This window comes from Nematolebias whitei, chromosome 6, assembly GCF_014905685.2.
Source record: "Nematolebias whitei isolate Nwh7 chromosome 6, NemWhi1, whole genome shotgun sequence".
NCBI classification, from domain to species: domain Eukaryota; kingdom Metazoa; phylum Chordata; class Actinopteri; order Cyprinodontiformes; family Rivulidae; genus Nematolebias; species Nematolebias whitei.
In genome coordinates, this window is record NC_056503.1 from 38,921,993 (window position 1) to 38,942,716 (window position 20,724).

The 20,724-nt window shown below is 38.7% G+C and overlaps 1 protein-coding gene across 1 annotated transcript in view; it reads left to right on the forward strand.

Moving 5' to 3' along the window:
- robo1 (roundabout, axon guidance receptor, homolog 1 (Drosophila)) overlaps positions 1–20,724 on the forward strand; it is a 277,150-nt gene that overhangs the window by 19,851 nt on the left and 236,575 nt on the right. Inside the window, exon 2 of the mRNA XM_037677598.1 lies at positions 7,950–8,074. Within this exon, the coding sequence (XP_037533526.1) occupies positions 7,987–8,074 (88 nt within the window). The 5' untranslated portion in view covers positions 7,950–7,986. The remainder of the gene's footprint in view (positions 1–7,949; positions 8,075–20,724) is intronic.

The following is a 20,724-nucleotide window of genomic DNA, read 5'->3' on the forward strand; positions in this document are numbered from 1 at the left end:
TAAAAATACAAAACAGTTTCATAACTATATAAAAAATACAAGAGATTTAAAATGAAAGGCAGCAGAAAGAAGAAAAATCTTATTATATCTGCCCCTTTTTTCAAACAATTAGTTCAATCATGACCCAAAATGGAATAAACGGGTAAAGATAATGGATGGATGGATGGATAGTTCAATCATAATAATGCTCAAGTGACAGAACAAAACGAATAACTCTTTCTAACACCAGTATAACATAACACCAGTTGTGTAACTAACTTTTCATGTTATTTTGTTAGGTTTTTTTTCCATTTGTATTGGACTTTGTAGTGTTTCTTCTGCTCATGGGAGAAGTGGAGATATTTGTTTCAACACTTGCTCTTGTAAAGGGCGGATACCTTTCCCCTCCTCTCCCTCTCCACTTTGCTCTGTCCTGTCTGTGAAACTGCTTTAGAGCCTCTCTTCTGCAAATCTTCTGAATCATAATTCTGCTATGGATTTGGTCATTTGGTCCCTCAATGCAACTGATAACATTTCTTCAAAGAGAAGACATGCTTTAGGCAATCCAATTTGCCCTGTTGGCACGCATGCAGCTGGATATCTCATTGACTTGCATGACTTGATGATGTGTCTATCTAGGCCTGTCATGATAGCAAATTTTGCTGGGTGATTAATTCTCAGAAATTATTGCTATAAATGATAATATTGTTCGAATTTTGACAATAATTAGTAATTATTGTCAAATTTAAGAAGGAATGTTGGTTAATTTGTTTTGAATGTAATATATATTTTTGACCACCACATGGCAGTATAAGACTGTTTGAACCGAAGGATTGATAGTGAGGGAGTGAACAGCGTGTCTCTTTAAGAAAAATAGGAGGGCGGCCCCTTGACATGACATGGGCTGTCTCTCCTTCATTTTTTTTTTTTTGGTTCTCAAAGTGGTGGATGCTCGGTGTGGTTTGAGCTCTTTAGATGTCTCCAGAGGGAACTATGTTAACTTGAACGATTTACCACTCTTATTGGAACTCTGGCAGCACGGTGGCGCAACTGGTAGAGCTGCTGCCTCTCAGCGAGCAGGTCCTTGGTTCAAACCCCGGTCCAGGGCCTTTCTGGGTGGAGTTTGCATGTTCTCTCCGTGCATGCATGGGTTTTCTCCGGGTACTCCGGTTTCCTCCCACAGACCAAAAACATGCATGTTAGACTGATTGTCCCTAGGTGTGAGTGAGAGAGTGAATGGTTGTTTGTCTCGTTTGTCTCTATGTGTCCCTGTGATGGACTTGCGACCCCTCCAGGGTGTACCCCGCCCCTCGCACAGTGATTGCTGGACATGGGCACCAGCGACCCCCGTGACCCAAAATGGAATAAGCGGGTAAAGATAATGGATGGATGGATGGATGGATGGATTGGAACTCTTGCAGTGCCTCTGTGTATTGTCTCTGGACACACTCACTGCCCTTGCATGTCCACCCCTCCGCGCAGAATGTCGTCTTCATTATCTGCTTGTGTGTGAAGTTTCTTTTTCATTGTCATGCTTTTAATCTTCAGCCAAAGATTAAGAGCGTGTAAGGGTATTTTTTTTTTTTTTGCCTCCAAAACTTATGTTGTCACTTTCACCACTTATTGTCTGTCCAAACAGGTCTCACTTGTAAATGAGTCTTCAAGGCTCAATGTGATTTATCTGTTTAAATAAAGGTTGAATGAATGTTTACATGCTGTCTGTCACTTTACCACTATGCGCTACTAAACCTCATGGAGACCCAAGTAAAGATTTCTTGCAAAACAATATATACCGTTATTTATTTATTTATTTATTTATTATTCATTTATTTGTTGTTTAATACCACTTAGATTGCACCATACATTTTTGATGATTTATCTTTTTTTTTCTCTGGATAATTTAATAAAATTTTCATAACTGAACAACTTTTTTTAACCCTTTGCTGTGAGTTATAGGACGTCACTTGATAAAACTGTATGTCTTCTTCTTTAGTTTTTGCTGTTGCTTCTGCCAGTCTGCTTGCTTGCTGCATTTTTTTCTTGTTTATTTCTGCAGAAACAAATTGATAATTTTTCCATCAATAGAAATAATATAATAAGAAGAATAAATATAAGTTTTAGAAGTTTAAGTACTCGCCCTGAATGACACTGAAATATGTAACATACATTATTTCATTACAGTTTTATTTGGTTTAATATAATAAAGAAAGTTTTCTTTTTACTCTGCCCAGTTTTTCAAATTGTTGTTGCATTCTGTACACTTAGATTATTATTATTTTCCACGACTGTGTCAACTTTCCTTGTGAAGATAAATAAACCAGTAAAAACCACTGCAAAGGCAATACGAGGTACTGTACTGAGAAAGAAAACTTTCACAGTCGAAAAGACAGATGATGATTCACCAGTGGCCCAATTTCAAACAGACTTCCACAGTCATGTTGTCTTCTGTGTTCCTGTGTGGTTGTAAATTCTATTTATTCAGCTCCAGGCGTTCTCTGACAGCTGTGCTGAAACGAGCTCTGCAAAGTTAGAGGAAGGGCTTGTGGTCAAAAACAGACACACAATCTCCAGTCTGACACTTTGTACAACACAACACCAGGAAACTGCAGTCTGACCGCAATTACACTTTACATTAAATGAATAGAAACCAGTCTGCAACTATGATATGTACCAGTCTGAGAAATCAGCAGGAGGACAGAAATTAGGCATTATTTCTGGAATTTGATCAGTTTATGCGTTTTTACACTGAGAGGTTGAGATTTATAAGGACATTTGGGAGGCAGAAGGAAATTGCCAGCTACTGTCACTTGTATTGAATGAAACCTAGTTCTGCTGTCCTCTAGAAAGTGCATCTGAAACACACTATTAACTTTCCCATTGCTGTTGTCACTTTTTATTGCCCTATGGTTTTAGGTCTCTCTGAGTTGGCAGGTTTTGCGGCGCTGCTTTCCAAAGCCAAATAGCTTCTTGTGTCAGAGCGCAGAAATACAGCAACGATAGACATATTTTTCTGAGAATTTAATTTGCCTGAGTGGATTTGTTAAGTGTGTCCTCATGGTGATGAATGCTAAATATCTTGCTTGGCTGTTCCCTGAAAAAATAATGTAGTTTATTTTTATGCTTTATTAGACACTTGAGTTTGCGTGTCAAAAGTTTTATTACTATAACATTAGAGATAAATCACAATACTGAACAAAATCAATTTTGTCATTATGTCAAAGTGAATTTAAAGTTTTATTTAATTTCATTTGAATACATCTGAAAGTTGTAAATTTTCATTATACAAACCAATAAGTTGGTTGAATTTACAGAAACGGGTTAAATCTCGTTCGGGGACCTTTCTGGGTGGAGTTTGCATGATCTCTGTGGTTCACATGCATGTTAGGTTCACTGATAACTCTAAATCGTCTGTAGATGTGAGTGAGAATATAAATGATTGTTTCATTTGTTTCTACGTGATCCTGTGATGGACTTGGACCAGTCCAGGGTGCACGGTTCCACTTACATAGTGACTGTTGGATATGGGCACCAGTGACTCTTGTGGCCTGTACTGGAAGAAGCACGTAAAGATAATGGATAGATGGATGTCTAAGTATTCAAAGTTATGAAAATGCTAATTAAACTGCATATACAAGATTTAAAAGGAAGTTTAATATGTAAAATATTTATATTATTACCCATCAACGCCCTTCTGTTGATTGTATTAGTTATAAGGTCATTAAGTTTGAAGTTAATTAATTAAAAATCAATATTTTTCAGACTAACTGGTTGTTGTCACATAATCTGGTAGTGACTAAATATGGCTACCCATTATACAGTAGCTGTTATTATTGGGGTATTATTAATGACCTGTGGTTGCATGTGGGTTTTGAACCAAGTGTCAAGGGATGCGCAGGTGCTTTGCATATGGCGGAGGGTTAAAATGTGCGCTTCTTTTGTGCTGGCTACAACAGCCAGTGGCATTTGAACATGCACTTGCTCCATTGTGTATTCGTAATTAACATTGCATAATCTTCCTGCTTACAAAGCAACTTTTGTAATTAGAGTTATGATTGCAGCAGGATAATGACAGCGATTGTACAGCTGATAATGGCTGGTGTGCTCTTGGCGGTTGCTGCTTTGCTTTGTATGTGTGGCAGACTTCTGACATATGGGACACAAAAGGACACACTAGCCAGGCGGTCAGCCTTTGTTCCCACTCAGGCAGACCCAATCACTGCAGACAAATTGCGCTGTAAGCCTTCCAAATGAAGCCAACCCAGGGAAAATGGCCCAGACACACGTGAATGGGGCCATAATGTAAAAGTCTCTGCTTTGTGCAAGCTCAAGGACAGCTTATGTGAGCTACATGCTGCTCTCAGATTTAATGTTTCTTTGAAAAGCATTGTTTAGTGTTGATTCTGACACTCATGCTGCTCTTGTTGCAAATAATTGTATTTGTCTTATAAATGAAATATAGCATTTACAAATACATCCCACTGTCGTTCATTCTTTTTACATTATAGATGGGGAAAACATTGGCCTATATTTTATAGACATCAATTGTATTGACTGAAGAAAAGTGTCTACTAAACTTTGAATAAATATTGAATGTGATGTATTGATGTTAAACGTGATTTATACTTAAAAGCATCAAAGAACCATCCATCTGTTTCTTAAAATAATGAAATTGTCCTTTAATGAGACTGCAAGGTATTTATTCCCATAAATTAGGAGTTGTCTGAGATGGCATCTTGATAGGAGGTATTTACGCCTGTGGCTTCCATGGCTGTGCAGTCAGTGGGGACAGGTCAAACATGCAGGCTGCAAACTAATCCATCACAGCCACAGCAAAAGAAGGTGCAGGCTGTGTGCTTGGCTTCTGCCTCTAGAAATAATCAGCTTTTAATTTATCACAGATCACATTCATGATAAGACAGATTGCTGTGGGGGAAACCTGCGTGACCAGGCTCAGTTTCCCATCAACATCCAAGCGCTTTGAGCTTTATCAACGTATTACTCTTTTGTTCAGCACTGGGTAGAAAAACCTCTCAGTCCCTTAAAAATATTGCAATTTTCCATATGTTGCACACCATACAACGTAGGCAAAAGTTTCCTCTATTAAAAACAATATTGCTTACTGACTGTTAGCAGTGCACACAAAGTAGAGCAGTAAAGCATGTGTCTTCCCCATGGAAAATGAGGCATACAGTACTATTACGTAAGTAAACTGCAGGAAATCCTGATGAATACATACTTTCTTTTCCTCATCCCTCAGTGTTCAGACTGGATTGTAGTCCTCTTTGGAGTGTGGATGATCAGTTGTGTGTCTTAAAGGCACACAGGGGAAGCGAATTACACATACGTGAAATGACGGTTCGGCCTCATATCAGCAACCCTCTCTTCACATAACCTTCCAGATAGCGGGCAGGTTAATCCTTTTATTGTAAGTGAAGTGAGACTGCATAATGTGAATGTAAGATGTTTAATCCAGTGTTGGCATTTTTATGAGGAAGGAGTCACCTATGCTGACATAAAAGAGAGGCATAAAAGCTATCCATCAAAATATGTCACTGACAAAACACCACACAGAGGTCGAGCCTAATTAGATTTGCAGGTATGTCTATACATCAAGACAACACCCCCTTCTAACTCTATAGATGGCCAGTGTGTAGTTTAATGAATAGATCCAGACAGGTTGCATATGTTGTTTATTTCCAGTTTCACACTTTGCCAATGAACTTAAAATCTGTTCTCACTAAACCAAAATGAATGATCAAAAAATAAACCTGAGGAGTAAACCACAGGCATTGTGAAGTCCATTTTTAACCTCAAAGGTCTCCAGTTTCCTTCTGCTTACCCACAAACTAGAATAATGTCAAGTACCATCAATGATTTATTGGAAAAATAAGCCTTTTAAAAAATGTAAAAGGAAAAAAAAATCAATGGATGAAAAGTTATACTAGCCTCGAAAAACTAATTTGGGTTGAGTTTAAGTATGCTGACATGTCACAGTTAGAAACAGCAGAGCTTGAATGGCATCACCTCAATTTACTGTTTGAAAATCAATTTGTGGACAGTGACTGTTGTGCTGATGGTTCTTGTCTTTTGTGGGAGTTGGTCACTGAGCCAGCAGCAATGCTTCTTGTCACTGCCTGATTAATTGGCTTGAATCCATTCAGCAGTCAATGAGTCCGATAAAGAGAGACAATAAAGCCCTTTCATTCTGAATTGGTCGTGAATGCAGAGAAAGCCACAGAAACAAGTCTTGTAAAACATCTCTTTTCTTTTGATATGAGAGGGCTGAATAATTAGGATGGAGAAATGATCATTGCTTAGACTGAGATATTTAATAATCAATCTCAAACAATGTTTGTGGTTCATAGGAGGGAGGAACAGGATATACCTTCTTTTATCTTTCATTTGTCCATTCTTTAATCAAATGGCATGCTGTGATGCTTTGGATTACGGGTTCAGCTCCGAACTTGCATCAGGGTTGAAAAGGCCATCTCCCTGACATGTATTCCCCATTTCTGAGCCAAAGACTCTAGGCGCCCACTTGTCTGACCCTGTTCCTAACTGGTAATTGGGTATTTATCAGATTGCCTGCAAATAAACGATGCAGTGTTTATCTGACACAATTCTCAAGAAAAGTGGGGTAACCACGTCTGCCACTTCTCCGGGATCCTAGGTGGAGTGAATGCACATGGATCTTCCAGTATAACAACAGAGATTTTTGTTATCAGATGTTTAGTTGCGAATACACTTGTCATGATGACTACATGTAAATTGTACAAATACAGCATGTAAGTACGTGGATCTGCTGCAACACTGGAGGAATGAGGTGCTGATAACACAAATGCAGCGGTGAGCTCCCCATGCTGGAGATCTGATATTACCTTTTCAGTAGCTCTTCTAATTCTGTAACCAGGAAATGCATATAAAAGGGCTGCAAAGTGTCTATTGAGAGTTTGAAGATAAGACTGCGGGGGGAAGAAAAAAAAAAATTGGTGCCATCATGCTTTCCTTCTCCTGTAGACAGGAGATGAAAGAAACAAGAAAAAAAATGATAGCACTATAATATGGAGCTTGTAAAAAGCAGCACTAATTAAGATATAAGAAAATTTGGAATCTCAACATTTAATATTTCATGAGAATTAAGAAAAAAATGTCTCTGGTGTAATAATCTTTGTGTGTATCAATGGTTTTGCAAGCAGAAAAAGGAAACATGTTTTTCCTCTACATTAATGCATATTGTGGAGAGGCAGGGGTAAATTTTCATTTCACCTTAAGATGCAATACCAAACGTACCTGCAATTTCCTGGAACTTTTGGTGAAGCAATTCCTTCATACTTTAGCTGAAGCATATCCAATTCAATGAGTATGTCATGCCTGAGGAAAGGGCAGCAAAGAGAAAATCACAGTGCACAGCAGTGCATGGGGGTTGTTGGGGACGGTCTAAAGAGAGAGAGAATGGGATACAGAAAAGACCAGGAGCAGGGGCTGCCTAGCCTGCTGGATGTAATCAAACAAGGGTGAACAGGTTGTTCCACAGATGGCTGATCCGGAGAATCCCCCGATTTATTTCCCTGCTACAGACGGTCTCTGTCACTATGTGCAGGTGATGACGGTGCGGTGCCATTGTCTCACATATTAAACTCTGATGCTTTTGTCTCCCCTGTCTGAAGTTAGTTTGACAGAGGTATTTTGTGTGTGTGTGTGTGTGTTTGTGTGGATGTGTTTGTTATCTATTCAACTCTAACTTGCTAAAGGAACAGGACAAAAACCAACACACCAAATGGAAGCCATTTAAATTCAAACTGGTAATACTCTTTGTGTAAAAAATAAAGCTGATTTAAACAATGTTTCCATATTTGGACCACATGTATTTTTCACATTGAGAGTTGTGTTAATCTTGAATGTCCAATACATTAAATCAATCAATCTGAAAAAGCTATATTTAACAATTTCATTTTTATTCCCTTTGCCAGTTTGACATCAAGTGATGCCTGGACAGTGAGCATCGTAATGCATGGCACTTGGTCAGGGGCCACCCCCCTCATAATGATGGCTCTGCTGGGGCTGGCTCAGGGTGAAGAGGTTCCTTTGGTCCCAGGTAAGATATTTTACATTTCCCAGCAGTGGCATGTTCTTCCATTAGTTGTGACTTTGTTGTGCGCTCCATCTTCATGATGCTTCTGTTCATGATCCAAGTGTGTGATTGTCTGACTTTTGTATGCTTGACACCATCGTTCTAACTTAGGATTCAGTGTTAACATTTAACTCCAAGTTTTCAGGTCGGTCAAGCTCTTAGATAAAACTATATACTGGTACATATTTTGGCTGTCTAAAACTAAAACAGATCTTACACTTGTTGGCAAAATATGTTTGAGACAATCTTCCTTTCTTAATAAAGACTGGCTATAGAAGATAAGTGAATATTTTATATACCCACTACTGTATATAAAAATGCCATGCAAGATTCACTGGACAATATTGTGCATGTCAAGCTCTTGACTGTTTAAACAAGAAGAAAAACAAGAACTACGGTAAATCAAATACAGACGTAACGGTTTTATGTATTTGTTTATGTGCAAAAGGTTGCGAGCCCTCTGTGGGTGGAACAACACTCATGCCAGTTTTATCAGTGTATGTTTCAACCTGGTTTACAACTTCAGCCACCGCCTGTCCCATGCTACACAGATAATACTCAGCCTGATGTCATGGGAAACATAAAGTATTCACATAAAAAAGGAAAGTAACTTTGTATCTGTGCAGAGGAAAATAATGTTTTTATTTTCTCGGCCACCTAGCGAGACTTGTAAAGTAATGTACTTAAGGAGGATGCTGGGTTTTGGTGTCCACCATGTTTTGTGTTTTTTGCTGAAGTGAAACAACATGGCAGCCCAGGAAAAGAATATCTGACTGACTCGTAATACCTGCTCCATTATGCTTCCTCTGAATCATTAGTGAGTTATCCTAAAGGGACTCAGCTATTTTGCTTGACAGTAGTGATTTGTAGTTTTTTATAATTATTAAGCCCATTAAAATATGGACATATTATGGTATAGTCTACGTCCATCTATGTGTACTTTTTATGTCTGTAAACTTTCTTGTCCCACCTATAACTTCTGATCCACTCCAGATAATTTAACAAAATGTCATACACAAATGCATCATTACTAATTGAGTGTCACACAGACTTTTCATCACTCCAGCTCCAAGGTCAACATCACAAATCAAGGTCAAATTTCAAACATAGTCTTTGCTTGTCCATGCTATAACTTGGATCTGCTCAAATTGATTAGATGAAACTTGGTACATGTTTGCTCCACTACTGGACAGCGGCTCATGTAATATTTTCATCACCCCAGCTCTAAGGTCACAAATCAAAGGTTATACAAGACCGCTGCTTGTCCAGCCTTTGCTATAAATTACTATATCGCTGTACATTAGTAGTTTGTCAATGGATGTATGATGTGTCATATATTATACTGCTTTTCTACAGATGAGGACTTTACCATGTCTTAAATTTGATGCAACTTTTATTTCATGAACATTTTTCCAAATCCAATGACAATCCTGTAGGTTTTTGTCTATATTCATTAGAAAAAAGAGAACATTTTATATTACATAGTATTACATATATCTGCTAAATATCTAAATACCATTCAGATTATTTGAGATAATAAGAAAAAAAGTTCAACTCTTTTTGGGTCTGTTCCTTTTTTCCTTATCTTCTATTTTTGGTACCTTTATCAGAGTAGCTCCTTTTTTTTTGTTGTTTAAATACACGATCATTTTCATCTTTTAATCGCTTGTTCATTGTTTTTTTAAGGTTTTTATTTTCCTTTCTTTTTCATTTTTCTTGAAATGTGTCAGAAATATCTGTAGCACCTAGCTGAAAATGGAACAACCTACACTGTGTATTTTTATTGTAACCACCTTTGACAGTCACCATAGTTACACCATGTTGCCATCAGTTCGACACCACCCAGATCTCATCAGACAGGGCGACAGGTCCCTGCAGCCCTGCTTAGTGCAGCTGCTTTCTTATTCTGGCTTGCCTGCTTCTTTCTATTACCTTTCACCTTTCATTTATTTTTTTACCTATATTTATGCCACCACCTTCCTTTTCTCTGTATTTTCTCTTGCCAGCACTATCAAAAAGCAATTTACTTGTCAAGCATAGTGTGGTATGTGGCCCTCTGTAGTCTGCTTTAACATTATGTGTTGTCATATGTATGAGTTTTTTTGTGTAGGTATCACTACTTTCCATGACTTTAGACCATCACCTGACTGGCAACAGTTAACTTGTATTCAAAGTGAATCACATCATGTTGAATACATCCATATTCATATATTGTCAGTATTTAAATTGAGTTTTTCCCCTAACGCTGCCACTTACAGCTAAAGACAGTGATACCTTATTATAGATATGGATTTTAAGCTCCAGAAATAGTCTCAGTAAGTGTTTTGGTTTGGGTTTCCCTATTTAAGGTTCTAGTTTTCTCAAGCAGGATGTTCAGCATCAATAAAAATCCACCCAAAGCAGAGAGGCTTGTCAGATCTAAGCCATGTACTGTATTTTCAGCATGCATCGTAGTGAAGGGAGGTTTTCTAAACAGTTGGATGCAGATGTGCAGAGCATGGCGTGGAGTGTCTTTTGATGAGAGACCGTAATCAAGGCTTCAGCTTGATTTATATTTCTTTGCAAACCTCTTGACTCACCTTTAAAAGAAATGTCAACAATGCTTCCCTGCTTTCATTTGTAAAATGTGTCTTCATCCCTTAGATTTTTTATTTTTTAGTACATCCTCTCTGTTTTATATAAGTATAAGAATCCTGCATGCTGGGTCATCACTCTTGAAGGACTTAGTACTGCCTTCTTTGTGATAGATATTAGAGCAGGAAGAATGGTTTCTATACCTGTAGCTAATGATGGCATGGTTAGAATGATGAGTTTTCTATTGATGTGTTTTAGTTAATATAAAGGGGTAGTTTGGATTATTTACCTTTATTTAAGCAGGCAAATCTTACTGAGATCACAGATCTCTTTTGAAAGGCAGGCCTGATGGCAACCTAACATACATGTTTTTAGACTGTGAAAGGAAACTGCAGTACCTATAGAAAACCCACACAGACACAAGGAGAACATGCAAATTCCACACAGAGACGGGTCTAGACCGAACGCAGGAATTTTTTTTGCTGTGAAGCAACAGTGCTAACCACTAATCCACTATGGTGCCCATGATCTTGAGGGGTAGTGTTCTGTGGAAAAGATATGAATGATAAATAGTTGACCTGTTGAGTAACTGAGCCTCAGTTTAGAGAAATCTAAACAGTCTTGAGTGAACAGTTTGAACATAAATGTACATTAACTGGTGCAACTTTTCTTTTGGATTAACAGCAAAAGTGATCAATCTTTCCATTTTGTTTACCGACTTTTCCATGTATGGTCATAAGGAGCTACCTCCAGTGGTCTCTGGGTGAAAGGCGTAGTACACTTTGAACAGATTGCCTGTCTTTCACACTGGCCACTTTTCCATCACGCACTCTTACTGTAGTGCAATTACTGTTCAGAAATGTTGCATTGTTACAAATGAACTGTGTTTAACTGAAAATGTTTGCTTTCTTTTCAAGATTTTGAGCTAGAATATTATTTGACATAGCACCTGAAGCTTTTGCAGGTTTTGTAAACTACTTAGATTTTATGTTTTCATTTCACGCTGGCTTTATTTTTTTACTTTGACAATAACTATACTTTTGCAGTCATTGTGTATCTCATGTCAGTGAAGTTGCTTTTTTAAAAATCAAACAACTGATTAATGTTCATTGGTGATGCTGCACATTTAAAAAACCTGTTTAAAAAAACTAATTCCATAACACAAGAAGTTGCGTCTGACATCCTGACAGACAAATTCAGTTTAAAGCAATAGGAAACCCACATCAGAACATCCAATTTCACTTCATGATTTTTCATTTGAACATCAACTTATTGATAAAAGTTTACTGCAGCTGTCTCTCTGCAGCTCTCTTTTGTTGCGAAAGTCAATTTAAGCAATTCTGCCACGTACTGTAACTTATATGCACGTCAAGTCAGGTCTTGTGTTTTGCATTCAGTCCCTCTTCTTTCCTTTACATTAAGTATTCAGCTGGCATACCACCCCGAGGGTGATTAAATATGTGGTTAATACAGCACCATGAGAGTATTGAATTACACAGGAGCCACGCTGACCTTTTTAAATTACAGAACCAATTGTGCAAGACGGCAAAGGAAGTTTATAACAGGTACTGCCAAGATGGAGCCTGAAGGAGAATGGATCTGCTGCCGCTGTCCTGCTGACGCGTTCCTTATTAGTGTTCTGCACTATAAGCACCCTATTTGACACTCAGGCCTTCCTTTCATTCGTTCACTCTGGGTCTCATTTAACTGCAGCTTTTTCTCCATTTCATTTTGGATACAAACAGCCGTTAAGGCATTCTTATAAATGAGCTGACCCCACCACTCACCCTCCAACACATACACATACACACACCAATTAGACCTTGCGTTTCACTGCGGATTAGACACGTATCAGTCCAGACACAAAGCGGAGCCTCACTCGATAAATCTTGATCAGTGGCCATTTTCTCAAATGCATCTAGTAAGCATATTGGGTCCGCTGATATCTGAAGGTCGCCTCTGTTCTCTGATTTAATTTGAAGCTAAAGAAGAAAAAAAATGAAGCCATCTACTTTCGCATCAAGTGCACGAGTCCTTGGAGTCATTGCTATTTTTCAGGGATAGATGTTGTCATCTTCAATCTCAATTGGGAGAACTCAAACTCTGACTGGCTGCAATACAGCAATCTTTGCTTTGGCAAAGGGCAGGAAAAGCTTTTTGCCAATGAAAAACTTGAAATAAGATACCAGCACATTAAATAGTCCGTTTCTCTCCTGCCAACTTTCAGGAGGGATTCCTGATTGCTTTTTACAGCACTTTGCAGAATGCTCAGTAATTGTATTTAGGTGAAAAATCCTCATTTCACCACTTTCGCTCAGTATTTTCTTTTTCCTCAAGGGAATAAGCAGTGTTATTGAAGAAGGGGGAAGATTGAGGATTTGGCATTTTATATATTGAAATTCTTGTGACAGAATGTTTATTTTCTTCAGAATAATAAAATCTATGACACCACTTATTCCATTAAGGTGTATTGAAAAGCTTTATCCAAGAAAATGACTCGAACACACTTTTATCTGATGACTGCATGGATTTCTCCAAGCAAACCAATCTCAGTGTTGTCTGTTCAAATTGGAGTTTTGTAATTGGTGCACTTCTTATTGCCTTGATTGCTATCTAGTTTACATTATTTTTGTTTAATTGTTTCAATACTTCAAGGACCAAAATGAGCTAATGTGGTCACAGCATTTGGAACCATCATAAAACATTGTAAACTTGCATCAATAGTGCAAATTCTTCATCAACATTTAAATTTCTCTCTTTGAATCTCTGTATGTTACAAATACTTCCACTTCAAAATGGCAGTGCATCACAAGACAGTTTTATACAGGCAGCTCGATCTGTGTCCATTTCTGGTTCCAGGTGAAGTGTTTTGGAAGAATCATAGATTATTGGCCCCATCTCTTGGCTGAGATTATCTGTGCTCAGTTTACTTGTGACCCTGCTGTAACTATCTGACATACAGTGTTTCTAGACTGAAGCAACACACCTGCTCTTTTTCTATGGAAAGTTTTCTTCAGTCCTTTCCACCTCTGTAGTGACACCAGACTGTGGAAACTGCACATGCCAGGCTTGTTACACCTTTAGTATAATTATCACAGTCAGTTTTTGTCATTAAAATAGTCCCTCGATTATTGCGGGAAGGGGTGTTTTTCAGTGTGCAGCCTCGCTGAGTAGGGGCAATATTTAGAGAGGAGGAGGAGGAGAAAAGGACTCCATGCAGAACCTCCATGCGTAAATGTGACCATCTGGAGTGTGTGAGCAAGCTAGTTCGCAGTGCATGCTGCGGCTGGAACATCCACTCCACAGACTGGGTCCGCCGGGCTAAGGGCAATGTCTCCTCTCGTTGTATTTTTAATAAATAATCAAAATAAAAATGCGCCATGACTTTGGACTTTTAGGGGCGGAGCTGCCGGATCAGAACAAAGAGTTGTCGGAACAGAATGGGTCAAAATGAGAGTTCCTGGATCTCGTTCCGGCAGGATCCGGCTCAAATGAACCACTGGCGATACACTATAGGCTTGTTGAAAGTAAATTACAAAACTGTGGTGCCTGTTCAAAGTTGGTTTTTTTTGTTAACTTTTTACTCTGTACTGTCCCAATCATATGAGTAATATTAAAGTTGACAATTGTTGAAAAACCGAGAAAGAGCGAGTCCACAAAAGTTGAACCACAAAGTAGCGAGGGACTACTGGATTTTGTGTACCAGTGAACTCATGTAAAGAACACGAGTTTCAAAGAAGATAAAGCATGTTCAGGTAATCTTGACATTCTAAGTTACCACTTTTCTAATTGTGTCCATTTCAAATCTTACAAAGTCTACGTGTTTTTTTTCCCTGTCCAGTTTTGTGTTGTGGTTTTTATGCAAACATGTTTTTGCTTTTGAGCTCGTTGGGTTTCCATCAGGAAATGGTGATCGTCTGTGTGCCATCTTTGTTTTTCACATACAACATCTGTGATCAAGTGTAACCATTTTGTTAGAAGTGTGTGACACATTTCTTGTTTCCTAAGGCTCAGAGTTATCTTCTTCTACCCTTTTGCTCAGTCTAGCCACCTTTTAATTACAAGCGAGTGTTTCCCCATCACAATCCACCCTCAGGCTATAATTTAATGATGAAAAATTTCAGCATTTGTTCTGTTACTTTTTTTTTTTCATATTGGCCTTTCACTTTTTGTCTCTTTAGAGGTTTGTGTTTTCATTTAAAAGGAGGTTGTCTTTCCACAGTTTGTGCAAATTGCACTGCTTTTTTTTTCACTCCCTTCTTGCTCTACGGCTGTTTAATTGCTGTTCTGAGCTTCAGTTTCTCATTTCGGCCATGACTTTCCACGTATTCAGTGTGGAATCACCGTGATCTTGAGCTCATTAAAGGAGCCAAGTCAGGTGAAAAGGATCCACATGCCATGTTGCACTTGCTCTAAAGAACCAAAGGACAGGGAGTGCAGATTAATAAGAAAACATGTAATATGTGTATATATACTTGTACCCATTTTTGAAAAATAGTGATTTCATATCTGGTTTAAAAAAAAATCAGATAGCACTAAAGCCTTTTGCTGTTGTTTCCTAGGACCGTGCCTACATGTGCAGGAATCACAATCTCTAGAAAGTAAAATCTGTTACTTCCATCCATCCATCCATCCATCCATTATCTTTTACCCGCTTCTTCCATTTTGGGTCATGGGGTCGCCGGTGCCCATGTCCAGCAATCAATGTGGGAGGGGCGTGGGACACCCTGGACAGGTCTCAAGTCCATCACAGTGCCACATAGAGACACACAAGTCAAACAACCATTCACTCTCTCACTCACACCTAGGGACAATTTAGTTACCAATCAGCCTAACATGCATGTTTTTTGTTTTTTTTTTGGTCCATGAGAGGAAACCAGAGTAAAATCTGTTCCATCTTAACATAAAATTTTCTGCAAAAATAATATATTTGTTTATATGCTGCACATATGTAAAACTAGATAGTTTTATTTGAAAGTTGCTCTCACTTTTAGGTTTTATTAAGTATTTAAATAATCAGCTCAAAATGCATGTTAAAAAAAAAACCAACACAGATGCAAAGATATTGCTGTTTTCTGGTAGCTTTTATATTAGGTTTAAATCAGATTTAATAAACCATATGGTCACAGACACTGAGAGGAGCTGCAGATATTTTTCTCTACCTCATACAATTATGTCATACCTGTGTTACTTTTATTTATTTATTTATCTTGCCTTGCTCAGAGTATGGATGTATGATACATGTATGCATGTGTTATATGAAGAACTGTGTATGCAGCAACGTTTATTGATTTCCATGGAGACTTGACACTGACACCTCTGCATCTTTTCACCCCATTCGTCAATCTGATCCTCCCACAGACACCCCCCCCCCCTCCACAACCACACACACACACACACACACACAAACATTAGTTCCCTATCCACTGAGCCACAGCAGCCCTCTCTTGGGGTTTGTGCTTTGGGGCTGCGGGAGAGTGCCATCTCACAAATGAATTTTTCCTCACATCCTTCTCTCCTTTAAAGAACCTGTTTGCGCTCCTGCAGCAGCACGCAGAACTCCCCTGCAGCTGTTTGTGCTCTTAGACACAAGTACTTGTTATTTATACACCTGCACAGTGTCTTCACTGGCTACCTGCATCTAAAGCACACAACAGTTAGAGCTTTCTTTCTTGCTCTAATAGCCATATTTAGCATCAGTGCATGCGGTTTTACTCTGTTTTAGTCACCAAAATTGTTGATTTTGTTAAGATAGTGTCTAAGTCTTTCTACTAGTTTATTGTTACTTCTGCACAGGCTAAGAAACCAACTAATCTTCTCTCACAAGCCCTAAAAAATTAACAACTTTTCCTAAACCTTCATTAACAATATGTACCGTACTTTCTGCCATACATGTCACACCACCGTAGAAGTCTCATCAGTTGCATCAATTGCATCAATTGCATCAGTCCAAATATGTCTAACAAAGTGTAGGGAAAAAAAAGTTGCTTTGCTGTATAGGTTACATTTAATATGCATCACCACTGATGCGTCACGTTTGTTTTGCGTCACCATTAACCGTGTGTGCCAGTGTTGTGACAAACATTGCTTGGCTGTCAAATGGCAGCCATGGGAGCGTGCACGGGAGGACCTTAAAAATAATTTAACAAGATTAACACTTAAAAACAATTATTTGTTTGCTCAAAATTATATTAAAGGTGTGTCTCAATTGAACTTTTCCTTAATAAATGCACTTTGACAGTCACTTCAGCTGCATTTCAAAAAATCGCTTTGTGGCTGCAGGAGTTTGCAGAGGGATGACTCACTGTGTATTTCTTTAAACTTTAACAAGATAACCACCTAAAAACAATTACAGTATAATCATGAGAATCCAAGACAATTTTGTTTGTTGTTTTACTTAAGGAGGGGAAATGCGTCAGATTTTTATGACACTTATTGAAGCCATGTCATTCTGTTTTCAGCATACAGTAAGATACCAAACAGTCAACCAGCCCCACAAAGCTCATTTTATTTATTTATTTTTTCAGTGAGTTCTAAAGAACTGGGTTCATTGAAGGACTGGCAAATAAACTGAGCAGCATTTATTATTGAGGATCCATATTTGTGTCCCTTCAGAGGAAAATGCATAAATTGTTAGTCTTCAAAAATCAGGCACATCTCAGGGCATACATTAGTTTATCTTTCTACTTTGTACACAAGGCAGTTTTGGCTAATCAGTGCTTGGCTGTGAAGCTGTGTGCACTCCTGGTTTATTTCCATTTCGACTGTGAAGTTAGTCTAGAAACTTTTACACCTCAGTGGAAAAAAGAGTTCAATGCAAACTCCCTCGGTAGGTTTGTGCTCTGTCTTGGTATTGTATTGAATGTTAGCTTTAAAGCCCGAGCAGTACAACTGGGTATTCTTTGCATGTAGCCTAAATGGCCTTTGTAAAGTTCTGAATTGGGCACTCAATTTCCTATGCAGGCTCGTCTTTTCCATTTCCCATCTGAGACAAGATATTGGAGATGATCCTCCTATTCTGGCAAGTGGCCATTTTAAATGAAGGCTATTTCAGCTCTTTCATTTGTCAATCAGACTGAAGAGTGACTTTCCACCGGCGGCTCGATGTGAGGCTGTAATTGTTAGCGTCCCCTCCTGCCCAACGCGCCGCCTGGTGTTTTGCATGTGAAAGGATCTTGAAAGAAGACGTGATTGCTGAATTAATACTCAAACTGCCTTTTGTCTCCATCACTTTGGCTTCTACTGTCATGAAACACAGAGGTGCAGACGTGTGGACAATCAGCGAGGAAGAGGAGGAGGAAGAGTTCTTGGCTTCATTTTTTGTAAAGTCAAAGCTGCAACACCTGGGGATTTGGATCTACCTGTTGAGGTTCTACTTAGAGCATTCTATTGATGATGTCTTTCAAAAACTTAACTGGTTTTACCAAACTTTTGTTAGAAGAAGGGAAGTATGTAAAGGTCGTATTATTGCTTCCTTTTTTATTTAAAGCTGCAGAAAAACAGCACTAATAAATAAACTTCTTAATGCTTTCTGTGCTGCAAAGTCTTTCTGACTTTTAACTGTGAGGCACAAATCATGATTTGTTGAAGCCACTGAAAGAAACTTAAACCAATAAACTTCATGTCACTGTGTGTGTAGCTCTTCACACAGATTTTTATCTAATTAAGATCTTATTTGAAATAATTTCCAAATCTATATCAGCAGTCCTTCTTGAGATTGACTTCTTTAAGTTCCTGTAAAAGTTTGCCAGCATGAATCAGCATTTCAGCCAAAGCCCCTTACCTCCATGTTCGATAACCAAGTTATGATTCCACAGACCAGCTGATAGTGGTCAGCCATGCGGTACAAAATCTATTGTGTTTTAAGGAAATTAAATGTAGCCATTTTATGAGTTCCCCTTATCTCCTCTTAATGTTGTCCTACCTGCAGTCTTGTAATCTTTACCCTAGGCTTGCAACACACTGTGGTCTGTTGCACACATAATAATTTGGATAAGAGAAGTCAGTGGACATTGGAAAACGAGATTACTTTTGAGAGGATGTTTCCTCTTTTCATCTATAACTGAACGATAAGAAAAGGAACGTAGCCACCAATTTCAGTTGTATCCAGATGGTAGCAACACAGGATTTTCTTATCTCTTATGTTGGCACCAATGTGTGACCACAGACTGTTCCCAAACTCTCGTGGACATCGCAACATCAAAGTTTCCTCTCCTGGATGACTTGATGTTAACATGCCAGCTGGTTTTAGCAGCAGCAAAGTCCCCGTTTGATGAACAACAAGAGCTTTCCCTGAGCAAAGTTGCAGAGCTAATGATCATGACCATGCACAAAGCCTAACACCGTATACAGCCCCATTTTCCTAATGTTTATGGCAGCCACATGCTGCTTTAATTAACAAAAGCGCTGCGCCTGTTGCTCTAGAATAACATTACCAGATCAATCATCCCCGTTTAGAAACACATGCTTTACGATAAGGCTCAGGTAGAAAATGACTTTCAAGGTGCAAAACCGTCCTAACGAGTGCCTAAATCAGGCACAGATATAAGAAATTAACCTGCTGTCAGCACTAAATGCCTTCCAGGAAATGGTGTGTATGAACAAGGTGGGGAATTAATTTGAAACAAAAAGCCAGAGGAAGGAAGATTTTTCTATCCTTATCTCCCATGTGAACTTCACAAGGAGCAGGTTGACATTGGTTTTATTACCACGCAGCGCTGATGACGAGCTGGATGAGCAAAAGTGCTGACAAGAGGGAACGAGCAGGTGATCAGTCATTGGCTGTGAGCCCATCTCAGGCACTCAAGGATGCTGAGAGGACGTTGGCCTCTGTCATATGAATGCCTGAATAAGGAGACCTATGACAGCGTCCAGGTTTGGGGGTTAAATGTGCATAACTGGGTCACCACATTTAAATACAAAGATCTTTCTAGCAGAAGCATTCACAAGTGTTCACAATATCCAAAGATATGGTTAGCAATTACATTCCCACATTTGTGTGTAAACGTAGTACTTTCAGAACACATGTGTTCGAGCCGATAGCTTGATGGCAACAATGATGGTGCTGATGCTGGTAGAACCCCGACTACATTCAGGTGAATGATGTTAAGTGTCGTTTTTTCCTGCTCCATTCCTTTTCTTTCCATCTCACCCCCTTAAATCCATACGTTGTAATTCTCCCATTGTCTCTTTCTCTGCTTGTCTTGTATGAATGTCATGTAGTAGAGTAGAGTAAGTGAGGGAAAGCAGTGCAGCCTCCACTCTCTTGCTGTGTTTTGTTGCATTTTATTGCCTATATCTGTCAACCCTTCAGGCTTTGCTGCACAGGTGCAGCTATGTACTCAGCATTCACTTTTATCATCCCCGCAGAGTTGCCTACACGAGATGTAGCTTGAAGGTTACGGCGCTCCACCAGCAGTAACTGTTAAAAACTGTATATTGATTTATTCTTTATAACCATTTTATTGCTTTTTTATTATTGCTTCTAGTTTCTGTGCCTGGAAAGTTTCACTTACAATTTAATCCTCAGTATTTAGGAGTTTCTGAAACTCAATGTATCTATCAGTTTTTGACAATAGTTGTTTTTTTTGTTTGTTTTTTGGCTGCTCCCTTTTTCAGGGGTCACCACAGCAAACTAACTCACTTGAAGACTTGGCAAATGTTTTTACTCAGGATGGCCTTTCTGATGCAACCACAGACCATCGAGCTACCACAGCTCTCTTTGTGGAACAGAGAGCTGCTATTTAGGGCACCTGGGGGAACAGATGGCGGGGGTTAAAGTGAAGGGTGGAAGCAGATCCGGGTGCTTCACCTTTACCACTCACATTTTAATATTGTAAGTTCGGGGATCAAACCAGTGATCTTTCAATCACAGGCTTGTCTTCTCTAACCTCTGTGACTGTTGAAAGGCCAGTTTTTATTGTACTGTACTCTAAAATGTGAATATTATGAAAGTATAGAACTCCTTAAAGGTTTTTATAGCAGTTTCAGACTAAGATTATCTTATTATTATAGCATTCAAGTTTCATTAAAAGATATAT